This window comes from Ammospiza caudacuta, chromosome 6 (genome assembly GCF_027887145.1).
Source record: "Ammospiza caudacuta isolate bAmmCau1 chromosome 6, bAmmCau1.pri, whole genome shotgun sequence".
Classification (NCBI taxonomy): Eukaryota; Metazoa; Chordata; class Aves; order Passeriformes; family Passerellidae; genus Ammospiza; species Ammospiza caudacuta.
The window spans coordinates 34,060,361-34,078,674 of record NC_080598.1 but is presented as its reverse complement, the minus strand read 5'-3'; the positions used below and the strand labels follow the sequence as shown (position 1 = coordinate 34,078,674).

Here is an 18,314-nt window from a genome sequence, read left to right as displayed (position 1 = left end):
TCTGTGCATCTGCTATGTGCTTTATATCTTTCACTCTTAGGGATGCTGTATGATTACACTTCCATCCTGGCCTAGTAAGATAAAGTGTCTCAAGAATAAAACCAAAGCTCTGCTACAGAGTTTGTACATGGAGACATACAGGCACACACAGGTATAAGATAAATTTACAGCCAAAATTTTCTATGTTGACATTTATCACAGACTCAAAATCACACAGCCACCAACTATAAGATGGAGAGATTCATTTATATGCTACTTTTCAAAAGATTAAGATGCTCACTCACAAAGGATAAATTACATCTAAGTACACATTGCAGAAAGTCTCATCCACAGGAGCCCTGTTGTTTTTAATTTCTCATCTGAAGGGGACATCCTGGGGACAAGCAGAAACAGCCTTCCCCAACAAAATTTGCAGAGAAACAGGGACTTTTTCCTGACTATTTCACTTAGAGTACAGAGCGCAAGCAGGCCAACAAAAATAATTCCTCTTTCCTACAGGGATTAAGAACAGTGCTAACTTTCAGCAAGGAATAAGGAAGTCCTGCATTTGCCAGTAGAGATGTGTGACAACAGGTAAATACCTTCTCCTTGCCTCAGAGGGACATGCACACTTCAATCATGAAAATTTTGCGGTGTAGTAACCAGAGAATTTTAAGCATTACTTCAACATTACCACAGCTAGAAACCACAGTTATTGTACTGAAATGTGATGCTACATGTACAAACAGGGAAGAGACAGGAGAAATGAAAAGCTCAAATCAACTTGTTAAGTACATCCATACAAAAGGTACATGTACAAAGTCAAGTACCTGGAAAACACCAAAACTCCAGTGCTTAAAAGGCTTGACTGTCTTTAACCAGAAGGCTTCAGTCATGAGCACTGCAATGAGCAATTTTTCACAAATATAACCATTGGATGAAGGGCACCATCCTGCTTTGAAGGCATGTATTCATCTCAACCATGAACTAAGCATAACAGGGTGAAAGGGGAGTTTAGAAGGAATGAAAAAGAGCATTACGAGTAGATATATGGAACCCAGGTTGGAGATTATGAGAGAGGTCAGGAGGCAAAAAAATTGATGACATAGTAAAAAAAGTAATAGACAAATACAGCAACACTTTTGAAGTCAGAGAGGACAGCAGTGTGACAAAGATATACTGAATAACACAAGAGCACAGAAGCAAGTCAATTTTCATGGAGTCCTTCACTGTCTAAGAAAAAGCACATTTCCAATAATAATTTGTTTGATGGTGTTAAATAAACAAAAGAAAGCAGTGTAGTTACACTTAAGCCATGTTAGAGACACAAAATGGGAGGAGATCAAACAATAAGTAATACTACATGAATTTAGAGATGAGTGAGCAATCAAAGATACCTTGTTATTTTATGATTGCAAACACTACAATATAGCATAGTTGTAAACCAGCAGAGTTCTTGTCTTAACTGGAAGTTACATTTTGGGAGAGGGAGGATCAGCACATTGAATTGACAGAAAATTTGATCATTCTCACCTAGAAATCCATTATATTTAAAACAGGTCCCACTACAGGTAGCAAATTCCAGCAATTATTTCTCATATCCAGAATCAACTGTAACTAATACTTATGATGCAACTGGCAGTAATACTTATGACCATCATATGGATGCACTTCAATTTAATAGTCATTTACATAAATATTATCTTTATTTTCCATATAAACTAGAACCATTTTTAAGGGTTTAACTGATCAATATTTTAATGTAATTTAGCTTTTAAAATTCAACATGTGTACAAAAATTATTTAGTCTTATTGAATGTTAATGCAACATGTAGTTTTAAAATATTTTTTACAAACCCTTAAAGCAGCTTCACTTATCCACTTCATTCTTATCCACAGTACAGTGGAAAACAATCAATACACTTTAAATTTATTTAAATCATGAGTGAAATGTTTACATTTTGTCAATCTACTATTAATTTTAATTTTAGTGCTCTCTTCTAGTGTGTAGTAGCTGTCAAATGAAGAAAATAAGATTTTCACACATATATTTTCCCAGGTGGAAATGCTACCACATTTCACCCCAAAACAACTCTGTACAATCACATAATTAGAATGAAGTCTTGTAAAACCTGAATAAACAAGATTTGCTTAAAGCTCCACAACAGCTTGACAAGCAACTTTAGTACCTGGTTGATACTTTTTGAAGAAATAACATAGAGAGTGGCATATCTCAACTTTATTTAGATAGAGTGTCCTTTTTCCTTTTATTTGGTGCAGTGTCTTACGAAAATGTTCTATTAAGCAATTTCTACTTTTATGGACAAAAACATGCTTATTTAGAAACCAGATACCACATGATACCATATAAATTAATATAAAGACATTTGCTATTTATCTGCTATAGTCTACAATGACTATGGACAGAATAGTTAAAATATGGATGGGTTTCTGTGATCAAAAGTGTTAGCTGTTAATTTCTGGAGAGACTGTGATACAATAACATATTACAGTATCATCTGGTTGATAAATTACTTTCCAGATATGTGGTATGTCTTTATGTTACTCTCTTCTTCTCTTTAGAAGGAAAGAAAGGAATTATGACTGTGGTCAGGAAGAAATTATTCTTCTTTTCTGGAAGCTGCCTAATACAGACTCAGGATCAGGTACACTGAATTCATTCAGTACCAGGGCTAAAACTAGAACAAGACTATGTGTAACAAACCCCATCATCACCCTGATGAACAGTAAATGATGTAAGACCTTCTCCAGGACCAAGCAATAATTAATTTTATTCTGAGATTTTCCCACATATATACTTTATTTTGCATCAAAACTATAAGAATCATGCTTTTTGGAATAAGTTCCTACAGGTAATCAAAGCTCCTGAAAGCATCATCACATTTATTATTTTTGTTCTTCATCATCCTCCCCAGCTGCAAACCTTTCTGCATATTTTAGCTATTCCAATAACCAAACGTATATTTTCCTAACAGTACTTTGCATTAAAAAAAACCCTTAATTATTAGCAATCAAACAATGCATATGGCCATGAGATTGCATGTACTTGGAAAAAAATGATTCCTAGAGGTGTACAGACATCTGATAAATTTAAATTTAAGACTTCAGTAACTATATCTAGCTTCTGCTTTAGAAGTACCTACTAGAAGAGGACACCTTTTTTTCAAGTAGGTATCAGTATCAGTGCCAAGTAGGTAATTAGCATCTATACTTATGTGTGTGCATACACGCTATTACATGCATATATATTCAATATGCATTCAAAGTATTTCTGATTTCATATATTTAACCAAAACCAAAAAGAAATGTGTAGGTAGACTAATGGCAGGAATTAATCAGCTTCCAGTATAATACATTAGAAATCCACTCAATTATAGGCACCAAAGGTGAAGCTATCTTACATAATAGCTTGCATTGATGTGCATTTAAATCTACTGTCTGCCATGAAGAAATTCAACACATCATCAAACATGCCACTGGATTATCACAAATGGCCAAGCAGACAAAGCCACAATTGAAAAATAACTACATTTATTATTCTTTCTATATAAAATTCTTTTCATTAATGCTCAGCAACACGCATTTGGCAGCTGAACTGGGTATTTTTTTGAAGCAGCAGTTAACAATGCAATCCACAAAACAAAGATAAGCTCAGTGGTTTCCAGGAAACTGAAAGATGAAAGAATGCGGAGAGAGTCAGACATGATTTCAAATGAAGAACAAGTGAACTAAGGTCAAACTGAAACCTAAAAGAAATTCAGCAAGGGCCCAGATACCATGGTACAGATACATTTCAGTTGGATTGAAATTTCACAATGCATTTCAACAATGCATTCTTTGGTATATTAATTCACTAGGGACAATTTTTTTTAAAGGAAAAGAGGAACTCAGATTCCAAAGCCCTTAGTTTCACTAATTCAAGTCTAATATTTAGTAGATTCTTTGTGTTTATATCAAATGTAAATTAGATTAAAGTTTTATCTTCTGGCTTTGTTTTGTGAGTTTACTCCCAGACTTAGCTGAGACCATGAAGTCTTACAGCATATATGAGGTTAACTGTAGTGGAGGAATCCATAAATGTTATCATTCCAGAAGCCAGCACCTACCAAATAGCCTCCTCCAGAATATGATTAATTCCCCTTGAAGAGAAGGTCATTACCATTATACAAATAAATTTAAATAATCCATTTTACAGTAGTTAAAAAATACAGCATTCTACCATGCACACCAAAAAAAGCTAATAGATTTACCTTTATACCTACTGCAAGCAAAGTCCTAACACAGAGCTAAATTCTGTTTAGATAAATTAGATAAACTATTCATAATTTCCACCTAGGAAGGGAAAACCAAAAATATTTTGTCCAAAGGACTTTTCAAAATATATTTTAATGTAAGTCTCTCAGATACAATGTTTGTAAAATACTGTATTGTACAACTATCAAGTACAACCACGCATTCAGAAATACCACTCCTAACTGGTGGCAAATCACCTCCTCTCCTCAGAGCAGAGAATTTGTTTATAATTTTACATAGCAAATTACAGGGGTTTAGGAAAGAGTAAAGGAGAAATTGAAATGCAATGTGAATTTTAAAAACATGGATTTTAAATGCACAATTTAAAAAAAGAAAAATAACAATGCTAAAAGCTGCACACATGGACTCTTGCCACAAGTGAGAGGTAAATCTCTCAGAAACTGCATTTTATAAAGCAGAAATGACAACTTTATCACCAGTCAAAAGATCCCCTAGAACCATGCCCAGGCATTCCTCTTCTGACATACAGCGAAGAGTGCCACCTATTGAATAAAAACCAGTATTTCCAGAAATCATAAATTATTCTGGAAATATGCCGTCTATAGGCTCCCTTCCTCAACCCAAGCTTTCAGCTTAGTTTTTCATCATGCAGTGTCTTGGCAGAGACCAGATTTGCCAAAATATTACTTTGGTGTAGAAACAAGGTCCAAACAAAACTGCGCATAAGTTATCTGATCTAAGGGGAAAAAAAATCATTTATGTGTGTTTTGTTAAAAAGAGAAAAAAAGTTCTCTTTTTTAAAGGCAGCTCTTTTTTTACTCAAGAAAGTGCATCCTTTCTATATATTTAACTTTACTGTTAGAAGGAAAACCCTACTTGCACTCAGACCTGAACACTTCTTTACCCTCACTGACAACTGAAGTATCTCACAGAGGACCTACTACTCACATATTTGACATCCACATGCCATGATCTCAGTCATGCTACAGAGCAGCAATGATCAGAAGACAGTGTGACCCCTAAAGAAGCCCTGCCAGGTGCTGCAATGCAGGCAGCAATGCTACACATTGGTGCAGGTGACATTCTGTATTTTTAAACAGTGTAAACTCGCATTACAGTCTATCAATTTAGAGTTTTAAATACACACAATCCAGTCAAGGAAAAATGGGTGGTACATTGCAAGAGTCTGCATGTAATCTGATACCAAACAAAACTGCTATAACCCAAACAAGTTCTGGAACTGACCCACTTATAAACAAAATATTTGAATGAGTCAGCAGCCCACTGCATTTCCCAGGCCTGCTGTAGACTATCATACAATCCCCAGACACACTTCCTCAGATTGTGCTTGCCTCATGAGTAAGGTCAGTAGTGACAAAATGTGATATAAAGGTCAATGAGCAGAAAAATATTACAATATGCAGACTTACTTTATCTGATTACCCATTAACCTACTCAACATACTAAAGCTCACAGATTTCCCCTATTTATTTGTCTCACTCTTTTAACTGTTTAATACAACATAACAGTGCACTAAAAAAGAAGTTCTACTATTGTTTTGGAACTGTGAATAAATAAGAATTAAATATGCTTCCTTATTCTAGTCATACACACCCAAGTGAACAGCCTCTAAAACAATCACTGTTTCCTCGTCCAAAGTCTTTGTTCCCATATTCAGGTATACTCCAGCACTGCCAGAATAAACCTTGCTTATGATGAGTGGCTGGAGCTTTTGCAACTACAGCAAAGGTGTTGTAAGTAATTGAGATTATACCACTGTGGTTATGCTGCCACCTGAATCACAAAGCTTTTGATCTACACTGGAGATCCCTTTTTGAGTGTGATAAAAGATAACAGGAACAATACTCTTCCTAACTCTAATTATTGTGAAGAGTAAGCCTACTGTTGAATAAAGACCTCAAAGAAAAAAAGGTAGGCTACATGGATCTTTGGTCAGTCACAACAAACTTAGATATTTATGTTATTCTTACTAAGTGAAAAACTAAAATCAGCTTCACACAGGGAACAAATTTCTACAATGCACAGACATAAAAATGCTATTTTTCTTTCAATTTAGTGATAATAAAGAAAGATTACCACAATAACTTAGTGTATACAATATTCTCATCAGACTTGGTCCTTCAAAGAACACTGAAGTACATGAGCCATTAAAATTCCTTTAAGGATGCATTTATATATTATTGTTTATGCTATGCATCTCTGAGGAAGAAAAGAGGACGATAATGTCTTTGACTTTGAAGTATCCTATAATAAAAGTAAGTATGCATTACAACTGAAAAAAAAAGATTTCTCAGACTAACAATAATTATTTGGGGCTTTTGCCTGCATATTTCTTTGGGGATTCCTTCAGAAATTTACATAAGGCTTAAAAACTTGATTTTATTTAAAGACATAAGGAATGATAAATTCCAAAGTTCTCAGAATAAGGGAAGAAAAATATGAAAAAATAGGAAACTTACAAGACTTCTTGCTAGGGATTCCAGCTGATAATCTATTTCTTTCAGACGATTCTGTTGATCTCGTTTTTCCTTATTGTCCTGCAGAACCCTCTCACCTGGAATTGTTTCTAGGCTTCTGCTTGCATAAACCAGAGGCTCCTAAGAAAATTATTGATAGAAGTTAATAATGTAACTTTATATTGCTTCATAGACAGATGACGGCTCTTCTGATTTCTACTAAGAAAATAGTGAAATGCTTAGAATAACCCATCAATGTCAAATTCTGCAAATGAATAGTTTTCATTATGTATATTTTCAAATACAATAGCTAAATATCGGGCAAAACATATTTCAACAAAAGAATTCTTACCCTTTGCATTTTAAGAGGAATTTCTTAGTCTCCAGATCTAACACCTGGATACTTAATTTCGACTACAACAATAAAAGCACTCTGAGAATAGGGGTGACTGAATGACTGGTTCAAAGTTTGATCCTCTTAACCATACTGGGATCAGAATTAAGCCAGAAGGAAAAGGAAAAAAATTGAGCCAAAAATGACAACATCTTTTGTTTACTAGGTATCATGGTAAACAAGGAAAAACCCTCTCTCTGTAAGTTGGAGTTAATTGACCAACCTTTGTTAAAGATTTTGGTTACACATTCTCACATCCTTCGATAGGTTTGGACTAGATTCTGAAGTTTCTATCAGTCCCAAATACAGTCAGGTTTCAGTACTTACACATAATTCAGTTCATTGAGAATGAAAAGTATTGGCAAAAGTGCAAAGTTATGCTGTAATCAGAAAAAAACCCAGAGCTTTCTCTTGCAAACCATAGATTCTATAGAAAAATCCAATAGTGGCAAAGGTAAAAAGCCTAAGCAAAAAACCTTCCCCTAACTTGATAATCAATTCAACCCAAAGGGACACGAGCACTCATAAAATAAAAAAGTACTCTATTCATTCTTACTTTCAGAAGCAGCTCGAGAAATTTTAATAGACACACAAGGAAAATAATTCCAAGTAGCATGACTAATTGGAAAGAAAACAACCTTCACAATTCAACATTCAACAGTAAATTCCTCAGCTACAATATACAAAAAACTGTGTCTGTAAACAACTTTTTCTAAACATCATTATTGGAAGAAAAGAATGTGCAGCTTCATCATATCCAACTCTAAGCTAATTCTAAATTAAACATAGAACTACAATGTCTGAAAGCTTTTTACATGCTTCAAAACAAAACTGAAGGGAACTGTTTTTCACTAATGAAAGGAAACAAGGAATTAGCTACTTGGTTTTGGTTGTTAGGTTTAAAATTACTCAAAAAAGATAATACATTACTCTTTGATTAGCATACACCTAAATGCAGATTTCTGCTCAAATACTTCTGGGCTATTACCTGAAAGGAAGCAACAACAATAACTTGGACAAACATTTCCAGACAGAGCATTCATTATCACAGGCAAGTCACATTAACTTCAAGGTGATGTCTTACAACACTGAACACAAGATCAGGCAATCACTGGGAAGCTCAGGGTAACAACTGCAGTGGTTATGTGATTACCAACAAGAGGGAGGTGCTTTTTCACACATTAGATCCCAGCTGGTAAATAATCAACATGAAAATTTGACTCCTCTGGAACTGAGCTACAGAAAATACTGCTAGAGGTAAAACAAAACCTCATGTTAAGAAAGAAGCCAATAAAAATGACATTAAAGTGCCCTTACAAAAGGAGAAAAAAACCAAACCCACAGGTATTTTTGCCTCTTAAAGAGATGCTTCTCATACACTGGTAACTGAAAACAGTTTTGTGAATGAACATTTTTACACATATTCTCTGATACATCAGTTCTGGCCATAAGAGGAAAACATTACAGAAGTATATAAGCTTGCGCAAATAAATGAAAAATAAGAATCAGGGGGTTTTATTTTAAACCTCATTATAGTAGAGGCAACAGTACTAGGGCATGGGATAAATTGTAGTCTTCTAAGTACAAAAGTCAAACAATCACTTCTCAAGGCTGAGACCTTGATTCTTAATCTTCAAATCTCAATATTACTGGCAAGGCAAAAAGACAAAGGCCATTAAAAACAAGGGACATACAATTGCAATCCATCTCCTACAGTCTTTAACATTACTTATCAGTCATTGCCTTATCCTTCAAATCACAAGTGAACAGGCACTTTTGGTATCCTGAGATAAGAAGAAACCTAATTTTAATTCCCAAAGGTAAATTATCATGGATATTTTGTTTCTATGCTGAAAAATACCACCCTCATGCAGATAAAAATGTATGGGTTACCATTTTCTGTATCTTGGAAGTATGGAATCAAAAACTCTTAAAAACAAGTCAGTTCTTGAATTACCTATGACTCAAAATAACAACAAATTATTTTTCCATTGTTTTCTACAGCTAAAATTTCTCACTTCGCTCCTTAACACATAGACTTTATGAATAAATAGAGGATCCTAAAGAAAAATGCAAAACATACAAATACAGCTGTATGCAGTATTGATCTCAAAATACACTTCAAATAAAATATCAAACAAAATAAAACAGATCTGTAACCTACCTGATATATCTGGCTTGGACATTTTGAGCTAGAGCTGGAAAGAGCAGGAAACTCCCCATCAGAGAGCAGCAGGTGAAGCTTATTGTCTATCTCATTCAGAAGATGAAATTCCATCAGTTCAGGTGTGTACCCTTCTCCTGGTGCCTGCCAGATAGGTACATTCTCCTGATGGAGGCACAGAAAATACTTAAGCTTCATTTGCAAAGGAAACAGACTTTAAGGGTAGTTGCATACCAAATGAATTTATTATTCACATAAACCCTACTTAATAATAAAATGTACATTTTCATCCATCTCAGTATACAGCTAAAATCTCCCAAATATTCATGTTCCTAGTACACTCAAGAGCCGCTATGGACACAACAAGTAGAGACATTCATACATTCATCACTTTTAAATATAACCAAGGAGCAACTTAAATGGACAACCACTTTCCATCTGATAAAGGAATCAAAAAGTGAGAAAGCCTAACCAAAACTTGGTTTGGAATGAAACTGCAGAGGTTGATACTACAGCAGAAACCACCTGGAGCCAAATCTCAAATGGACGGTTTGAGATGTAATGTGATGTTTGCAAGGTACCGCCAAAGAAGAAAACAAGGCATTCATAGGAAATCAAAGGAACTGCTCTGAGGTCAGTAGCTGCCATCCTTCTAGAGCCCCTACGTGTTATCACAGAAACCCTGGGAGAGACACAAAGCAGAGAGTTCTTTTCCTGATCATGATTTACATGACTTTTTTCTCTTGATAGCAGTTAACACCTGAATAATACACATGAATATATACTCCTAGTACATACAGCTGCATATTGTGAGTGAGCTGGGCCACATAAGCCAAGCCAATGAGCTCATACCCACAGACAGATGCAGGCTCCCCACAGCAGCTGGGCACTCCCTGCCTCCACTCAGGGAAGCAAGTCTGTACAACCCACCCACTGGGTATCAGAGCAGCAGATTGCATCTCTGTGTCCTGACCACAGCAGAATGAAACAGTAGATAGGAGCTTAGAAGAGGAAGGATGTGTGGAAGGACATGAGTGTATTGCTGGTTTCCTTTCTTTTTCCTACCAGAACAGGACCTTGCCCTAAGACTCTATTATCTATCTTGCAAGAAATTCATGTCCACCATTTGTCTCCAGCTTCCAAATTAGTCCTCTGGCTATTCAAGCAGTTGCATCCATACAAGAGGAGGAAATATCAGCTTCCAATTACAATGCCACTGCTATGAGGTCATTTGTGGTTCATCCCCATTACCCTAAAGCATATTAGTTGCAAAAAGAAAAAAGAAGCATACCCCAAACACCTGTCATAAATTATCTTCATTATAAATGGAAAAAAAAAAAAAAAAGAGAAAGAAAAAAAGAGAGTCAAGAGTAATCTTGTTTGTGAAACAAAATCACTTCTAATGCTTTCTCATACAAGTATGATGAGAGACAACTAATGAGCCTGACCACACCTGAGCTGACTCCAACATAGTCACTCACAAATGTCTCAGATGCTTGCCAGCTTTGTGGAAACATCTGCTCAGGTGAGACAGTGACCACAAAAACATAAGTATCCAGCATGGTACTACATTTGTGTCATGTTAACAACCTCCTAATCAGAGAATGAAAATCACAGCGCAAAAACACAGAAATGAGTCTACAGGAGTCTGATAAGGTGTAACTGAGCTCATTAGCTACAGCTCAGGGTCCGTATCCCATACTCCAAATATCCAAATTACACCAGCAGTCATTTTACTCCATGATGAAATGGACTCACACATTCTCTTTTGTATTTTCATGATAGCTTTGCTTGGAAAATAAGCTTCTGTCCTGTCAATGTTTCCTGTGTGTTAACTCAGAACAATAACTTTTATAACAGCACGGTCAGTGCTTTCTGTGGAACATCTGAAACAATTATAACCCTGCAGCTTCAGCTTTTACAATTAAATTAGCATGAATATGTGTACTTCTAAAATATTTTAAACACTCATAAAACATTCTTTCAAAAAGTGAGAAGTGCTGTTTGGATATTTGGCATATATAGCAGTACAAGTCAAATGAGGTTATCTAATTCACATTACACCATACAAAGGAATTCATACAACATAACCAGATCTGCCTGGACTGACAGCCTCCAAAACATAACTCCAGCCAATGTGATAGCACAGCTTTTTAAAAGTCAGAATAAAATAAGATGAAAGAGGTCACTAGCTGGATAGTTACCTGGGCAAGCTTGAAGTTGTCTAGATTACTCATTAGCTGATAATTTCCTCACGATTTTTGTTATAAAGTAGCCACAGGAAATGCCTCACCCATAAAAAAACATTCAAATGTGGGAGAGGAAGAATCCATCACTAGACTATACAGGTCTAAGTAACTATTATCCTTTCTTTCACCCTACTTTGATATGGGAGTTAAGAGCTTTTTTCTCTAAAGAAATGATCTAGTACAGACTAGAGTAACCACAAATTGCCATTCTTGTCCATGGTATCAAGAACATACATCAACACACGTGTCCTGTAATATGATCTACTTCATATCTAATATTAACAGTGAAATCTCTGTAGATACACACCAACATGATAGTGACATGTGCCAAATACAAAATGGGGACAAATGTTACACTTGTCCATTGTCTTGATGCCTTGAGAATTGAAGCAAAAAAAAGTACATACTGTTAGTTGGAATTTGCATTAGTTAATCTGTATAAATGCCTCTAAATTCTATGACAGACACTAGCTTAAAGAGAAAGAAAACCTGGTAACTACGCGTTTTGAGAGAAGGCTTTTGCAATCAATAAAATAAATTCTTTTTTAAAAGCCACTATTCCCTAGGTCAGAAGGCTATGTTTACTAACAGAAGGTAGTTTAAAACATCTTCAGATCTTTAAATGATGACATTTGTCAAACTGAAGACCATCTCCTAGAAACAGTGATTGATGGGACAATCAAATACTCTTTGTTACTCTCCATGAGGATGATTTTTATTCACTTCAGCTCCTGCTATTTACTGAAGTATGTAGACTGTGCACTGTTTAACAATATTATGTTAAAGCATAGATATCTAATGTTTAAGCAGACTTTATGTACTTTTAAGGCAGACTGACTTGGAAGCCACAAAAAGATGTCACATTATCTTTCTAAATGGACACAGAAGCTTCATAAATGTGTATTTCCCCAATTATTGCATTTTGAAGTCCACTTATCAGTTGTCAAAAAATTGCTGTTGAGAGGTTTTTGCAAGTAGTTGCTGGCCTTCCTCCCTGAGACTACAGCACTAACCATTCAGATTGATACTCCAGAACTTCACATTTTATGAAAAAAAAAAAAAAAGTAATTTTCTCCAAATGTTGTTCTATGTTTCCCTCCTCCTGTGCCTAACCTTTCTTTTAGGTTCTGATGTTAGTAAAATTAACAAAAAAAAAGATAATTCATTTTTGGAGACAAATTCAACAGGATCTGTCCATATTTTCTGTTATATCTCAGTAGGGAATTTCATGGTAGAACTAAGATCAAATTTAGATTTACTGCAAAAATAAGCCAAATACAACAGAACAGTACAGACTAAATTTGTCATACCTCAAGATCTTGCAATTCAGTTCCATCTTCTGTATCTTTCAGTAGCTCAGTTAGCCTTTTCCTTTCTCCCTCAAGCATAACAAATTGGTTTCCTGAATCCCTTGCTAGCTGAAATATTTACAACAAGAAAGAAACCCATGCTTAAGAAGTCCACTAACTCAAACACCTCCAAAACAAGCTTTTAAACTCCATTAAATTAACAGCCAAATCTTGTTCATTTCAACAATACAAATTATCAGTCTGACAGAAAAATACAGCCTACATATAATAAATTTATAATCTTATCTTAGTCTTTGACATAGTGGGGAGGCAAATATTTTTCATTGGATGAAAAATCATGATACCTACTAGGTCCTCACTGGAAAAAAAGAAGCAGAAAATCAAGGGATGCATTTTCTGACAAAACATGGTCCCATCCAGTCTACACATGAACACATGTACATCTATCCCTTATTTATGCATCAGGTTAACACAAAATAAAGTTAAGTTTATTTAACAGTAAATAAATTTTTAAAAAGTCTTAGGATATTGCCCTTTAAAAAAACTATGTCCAGGCACAAACACAACAATTCAGTTTCCAGTATTATTTATCAAATGCATAGAAGCAGTATTATCCTAACCAATATGCATCTAAGTTGAGAACTACCTAACACAGTACTCTGCCATAAATAGCAGTTTTAACAGAAAGGTAATTTCTTCATTTATGCCTAATTAGCTTCTAAAGTTCCTGATTTTAAGAGAAAACTGCCTCCAAAAGTACTTATTGACTGATTTCTAGCTAACATTTTTAAAATGTTATTGGTTTTATGCTTCAATGCTTACCTCAATGTTCTTTTTAATGAAATGCTGGCTGGTTTTATTTTTGCTGTGCGCTTTTTCTGCTGGTTTTTCTGTTTCTAATTCACTTGGATAATCTGATGTTTGAGGAAGAAAAGTTGCTACATTAAAATCATTCCTATTTTGATTCTACAAGAACTGTAATAACATCAATCCCACTCAAACCTTTAGCAAATATATAGAGTCAATAAGCAAACTTTTTGTATGATGCTTTCATTATTTGTGTAAATAATATTATGCATTATTGTATTGAAAACATACTATTGCCAAAATCTAATTTCATTTTCAACGTTTTATAATATGAAATCACTCAATGTTACAAAGGCTAAAATACTTTTGGATTTCAGACCTCAAAAATGTTAAACATGGTGACCTTAAAAGCCACAGCATTCCTTTAAACCCTCTCATCATTGCAGTTTTCTCATCATTACAAAACCAGACAATAATTTTTTTGAAAACCACAGAACTATCTGGAGACATATCAAGTACATTTTTCTAAATAAAACAGCTGAAAAACAGATGATATAGTTGATATTACTATAACACAGCTTATAAAACAAATATTGTTAAAAACTAAAACTCATCATAGAGCTGTAAATCTATTAAACACACACATGATTTTCAAATAACAATAGGTTTCAATCCATGACCAAAAAAAAAGGCACGATTCTGTTTTTCAGAGACTTTCACCATGCTTAAAATAACAATTCCTCTACAAACAGCAAATATTTGTCACATTAAATAACAAGTCTAAGCAAATATAATCAACTTCTAAATCTCAAAAACTGTTTCAAAAGCAGGCATGGTACTTTTTGCTTTTATGGAAAGCAGAAATTTGAAAAATGGGTGGGTTATTTCCCTACAAAATTTACCATTACCATGCAACATCATGTGTCAAGGAAATAGATCATACAGGAATGTAAGCATCAATATAAAGATGACATTGATATAAAGTTGCATCCTGAAATGAGCAGAACACATCAAAGCCAACATAACATGCAAGATATACCTTACTTTTAAACTATATCTTCCACTTGACTGTAGAATAGCATTTTTGAGAGGGAGCTATCACACAGAACATCTCAGAGCATTGAAGAAAGAAGGGACAGACATGGATCACTGAGACAAAGAATACACTGAAGACAGCCAAGGGTAATTAAAAGAGAGATTGCAGCTAAATACATTTTTCATATGCATTTTGGTAGATTTGGCACATATTACAAAGATTTGGCATAAATCTTGATGAGACTGATGAAGTAACAGCATAAAACTAGTGCATACATTCTTCTTCACAAGCTCCTCTTGCTCTTGGTCTGCCTTTATGACAGCTATGACATAAAAGAAGAAATCCAAAGCAACAAAAGAAATCCAAAACATAAGAAATCCAAAAGTAACAAAACCAGTAATTCTTAGCTATTCAGACACCACATAAAAAGCCTCCAGCAAAAATAGTAAATGTCATTTAAAGCAATATATATTGCTCACAAGCTGTAAGTGATCTCTACTTCATGCATTCCCAAAGCAGGAATGTGCAGAACATCTCAAAATAGTGCAAGTGATAGCAACTCCCAACCATGCCTATACTGGAAGCTCCAGAAGTCAGTGCTGTATTAAATACTGGTAATGAAACCTGCCATTGTTATGCCAAGGGCTCTCCAGCACAACTCAGGAATTTTGGAGAGAGAAGCTGAGGGTCAAGCTTTACTTTAAGGGAGGAATGAAAATACATGGTAGAAAGACAGAGAAATTAAAAGCTCCAGCCCACAATGATAAGGTCACATACTGGGTAACTAAGACAAGTGCTAAAATGACAAAGGAGCTGAGTTCCATGTTCAAAAATTAAAACATGCAGTCTCATTCTACACACTGCAGAGATATTGCTGCCATCGATGCTTCAGCCTTAAGGAATACACTTATGTTACATCTTTGTCATCTTAGCCAGTCACCAGGAAGATAGACTCCTTCTGTTTACATAGAATGGTAGCTGACAAAGAAATAAACAATTGCAGCTGATAGCAATGGCAGGTGAAGCTATTATTCTTATATCACAACACGTGAAAAGTTACTAACCACACAAATTTGAATTTCAAATAGGAAAATAATAGAGGCATACAAGCACAATTCCATTTATTTTGACATGACAGGACACACTACACCACTAACAGCATTTGAAATGTCTGTACAATGCATGATAACACATGGTCCCTAAAAGAATCAGCATGTGTTTGAGTTTTGCCAGAAAGTACTTATTTCATAAAAGCAATGCAGACTTTACAATAATCAGGATAGCAAAATATAAAATAAGTTGCCTGAAGTTGACAAAAATCCAAACAATTTCTGCTGAAAACCAGAAAAATACAGAACAGTTGCAGTCAGATTCAGCACCACTTGTCATTTCTAGATAGTTTCTTGAATATAAGCCTATTAATAAAACTAAGATACCTTAGAGTAACAGCAAAGAAAAGTTTTTAAAGAATTGCCATGAAGAATCAATGACACATTTTACAATATATCAGTTACCCACCTCTTCCTTTTGAAATGAAAGAAAAATGGCTTTACAAACCCAACAGTAAAAAATTTTCTTAGCATGTTGAGTAAAATGTCTTAGATAAGTCACATAGCTGTTCTCTTCCTTCATTTGCAAAAAAGGTAAGACCTGTCACTCTTCCAGTAAGTAACTTTCCTTTTTCACATTTCACTGGCCTTGCCAAAAAGGCTGAGTCTTCATTACCCACCCATTGCATATGTCGTTTTGCCATTGCTAAAAATACAAACTCTACCATTAATAAAGCTTACCCTGTTTTTCTTGGGCTTTATGGCAATTATCATCCTCAGGATTCATGTATGTGTGAAATACTGAAGTGCATATTTCACCCTCTTTAGCATGGGAGAGATCTGTAAGGAATTTTTTCCAGTAAAATTTAATTGAAATGTATTTATAGAAGATCTAGCATCATGTGTATCATACAATTGGAAAGTAAAGAAATTCACTTGGATAAATGACATAAGCACTGTATTTATCAAGAAATAAAGAAGGGGGAAAGTGTAAAATGTGAGTTATATTTATGCAGTTTCTTATGGCTGTATTCATGCTCTTAACAACTACTGTCCATGGAAGACAATTCACATTCTCAAAAACACAGCCCAAGGCCCTAAAGTTCAAATGCCCCTGCAGACACCATGTGGCAAGTCATCTAAAACTTTGAATGAGAGTAAGGCATCCAGGTTTTCACAGTTGGTGTCTGCCTGTGCATGAATTATTAGACATACAAGCAGCTTAGGTCAAGGGCATAGTCTAGAAAAACAGCATTCAAGCATCCTAGTTGTTTCAGTTACTCAAAAACACAAATCAATGAGCCAACTGGAAATACCAGTTAGGGCAGTAAGTCACGGTCTATACACTTAGCACTTACAGAAAAGGACTCATATTCCAAAGAACCAAACAAATTACATGTGATTTTCATGTGAAAAAAACATACAATAACCACTAATAATGCAGTGTAATGGACTCAACTGAACAAGTTATTTTGTTAAACAGAGCACAGGGTAAGGAATTTAGGGTTGTTTAATTAACCCCTGATTTACATTTCTGCTGAGAGTGTGTCAGAAGGTTTTGTTGTGGCTGAAAGGCTTGGAACACTTAAGTTATTAATGATTTTGTACCCGAACTTGTGCTTGATTTCATAGCTACATTAAAAACTATAATAGCTCTCATATATAATTTACTTAATGAACTTTATCAAATTCAAGTTCTGAAAAGCAAAAATATATTAAATGTATTCCACTTCAGTATCAACCAGGGCAGCCATCAAGACATTTGTTTAATTAAATAAATAAGACCTGAAAAGTAAGGCTCTACCATGATACAGAAAATATAAATATCAAGCTGGAGGAAAGCAATAAATCTAAACTATGCAGTTTTGTCAGTGCAGTACACCAGAAACCACATGATGCACATGGTCTCTACAGGAGTTACTTTTGAGATAAAGGAGTTAGCAGTTATATAGCCATGTTTGTCTACTGTTATTTTAATATATCCTGACATCTACTGGAGGCTGCCTAAATATCACCCCTATCAAATTGTTTCCTTCCCTTAGTAACCCAAACTTTAGCATAGAAATAAAAGCAGGTTACATTGTAAATAGTAAGTTTTGTTTAAATATTTTAACCACACACTGCTACCGTTATTATGCATGTACTTCCAATATTCAAGCTGAGATTTTTGCTCAGCAATAACCATTCAGATCCCACATCCCTATTATCTCCCCAAAAAGAAAAATGATAGGATGTATCACAATTCTGTTTCTCTTTACTTACCAGCTGTATTATGCCATGGTGATAACACAGCCAAAAACTGGTTTGTGTTTTCCACCTCCTCATTGCTTCCTGTGGTTCTGATACACTATTCAAAAAAAAAAAAATAAACTGTGTATGCAGAGATACAGTCATGTATTTAAAGTAAATTCTTTAAAGGGAAATACATTGTCTGCTTATCAGATCTAATGAACTTCAGACCCTATTAAAAATTACTCTTCTCAATTCATTTTCTTCTTGAGGCTATTTGAATATCTCCTGCAGTTATGACAAAAGTATGGTGAAACTTTAAAGTCTCTGTTACACACTGTCTTT

At 34.8% G+C, this 18,314-nt stretch overlaps 1 protein-coding gene across 1 annotated transcript in view; it reads right to left on the bottom strand.

Annotated features, from left to right (window-relative positions):
• The window catches only part of FSIP1 (fibrous sheath interacting protein 1), a 66,916-nt gene that overhangs the window by 44,805 nt on the left and 3,797 nt on the right, over positions 1 to 18,314 (bottom strand). Inside the window, exons 5-10 of the mRNA XM_058807543.1 lie at positions 18,003 to 18,087; positions 16,482 to 16,580; positions 13,671 to 13,762; positions 12,849 to 12,956; positions 9,290 to 9,454; positions 6,735 to 6,872 (exon numbers count right to left, since the gene is read on the bottom strand). Coding sequence (XP_058663526.1) covers positions 6,735 to 6,872; positions 9,290 to 9,454; positions 12,849 to 12,956; positions 13,671 to 13,762; positions 16,482 to 16,580; positions 18,003 to 18,087 — 687 coding nt within the window. The remainder of the gene's footprint in view (positions 1 to 6,734; positions 6,873 to 9,289; positions 9,455 to 12,848; positions 12,957 to 13,670; positions 13,763 to 16,481; positions 16,581 to 18,002; positions 18,088 to 18,314) is intronic.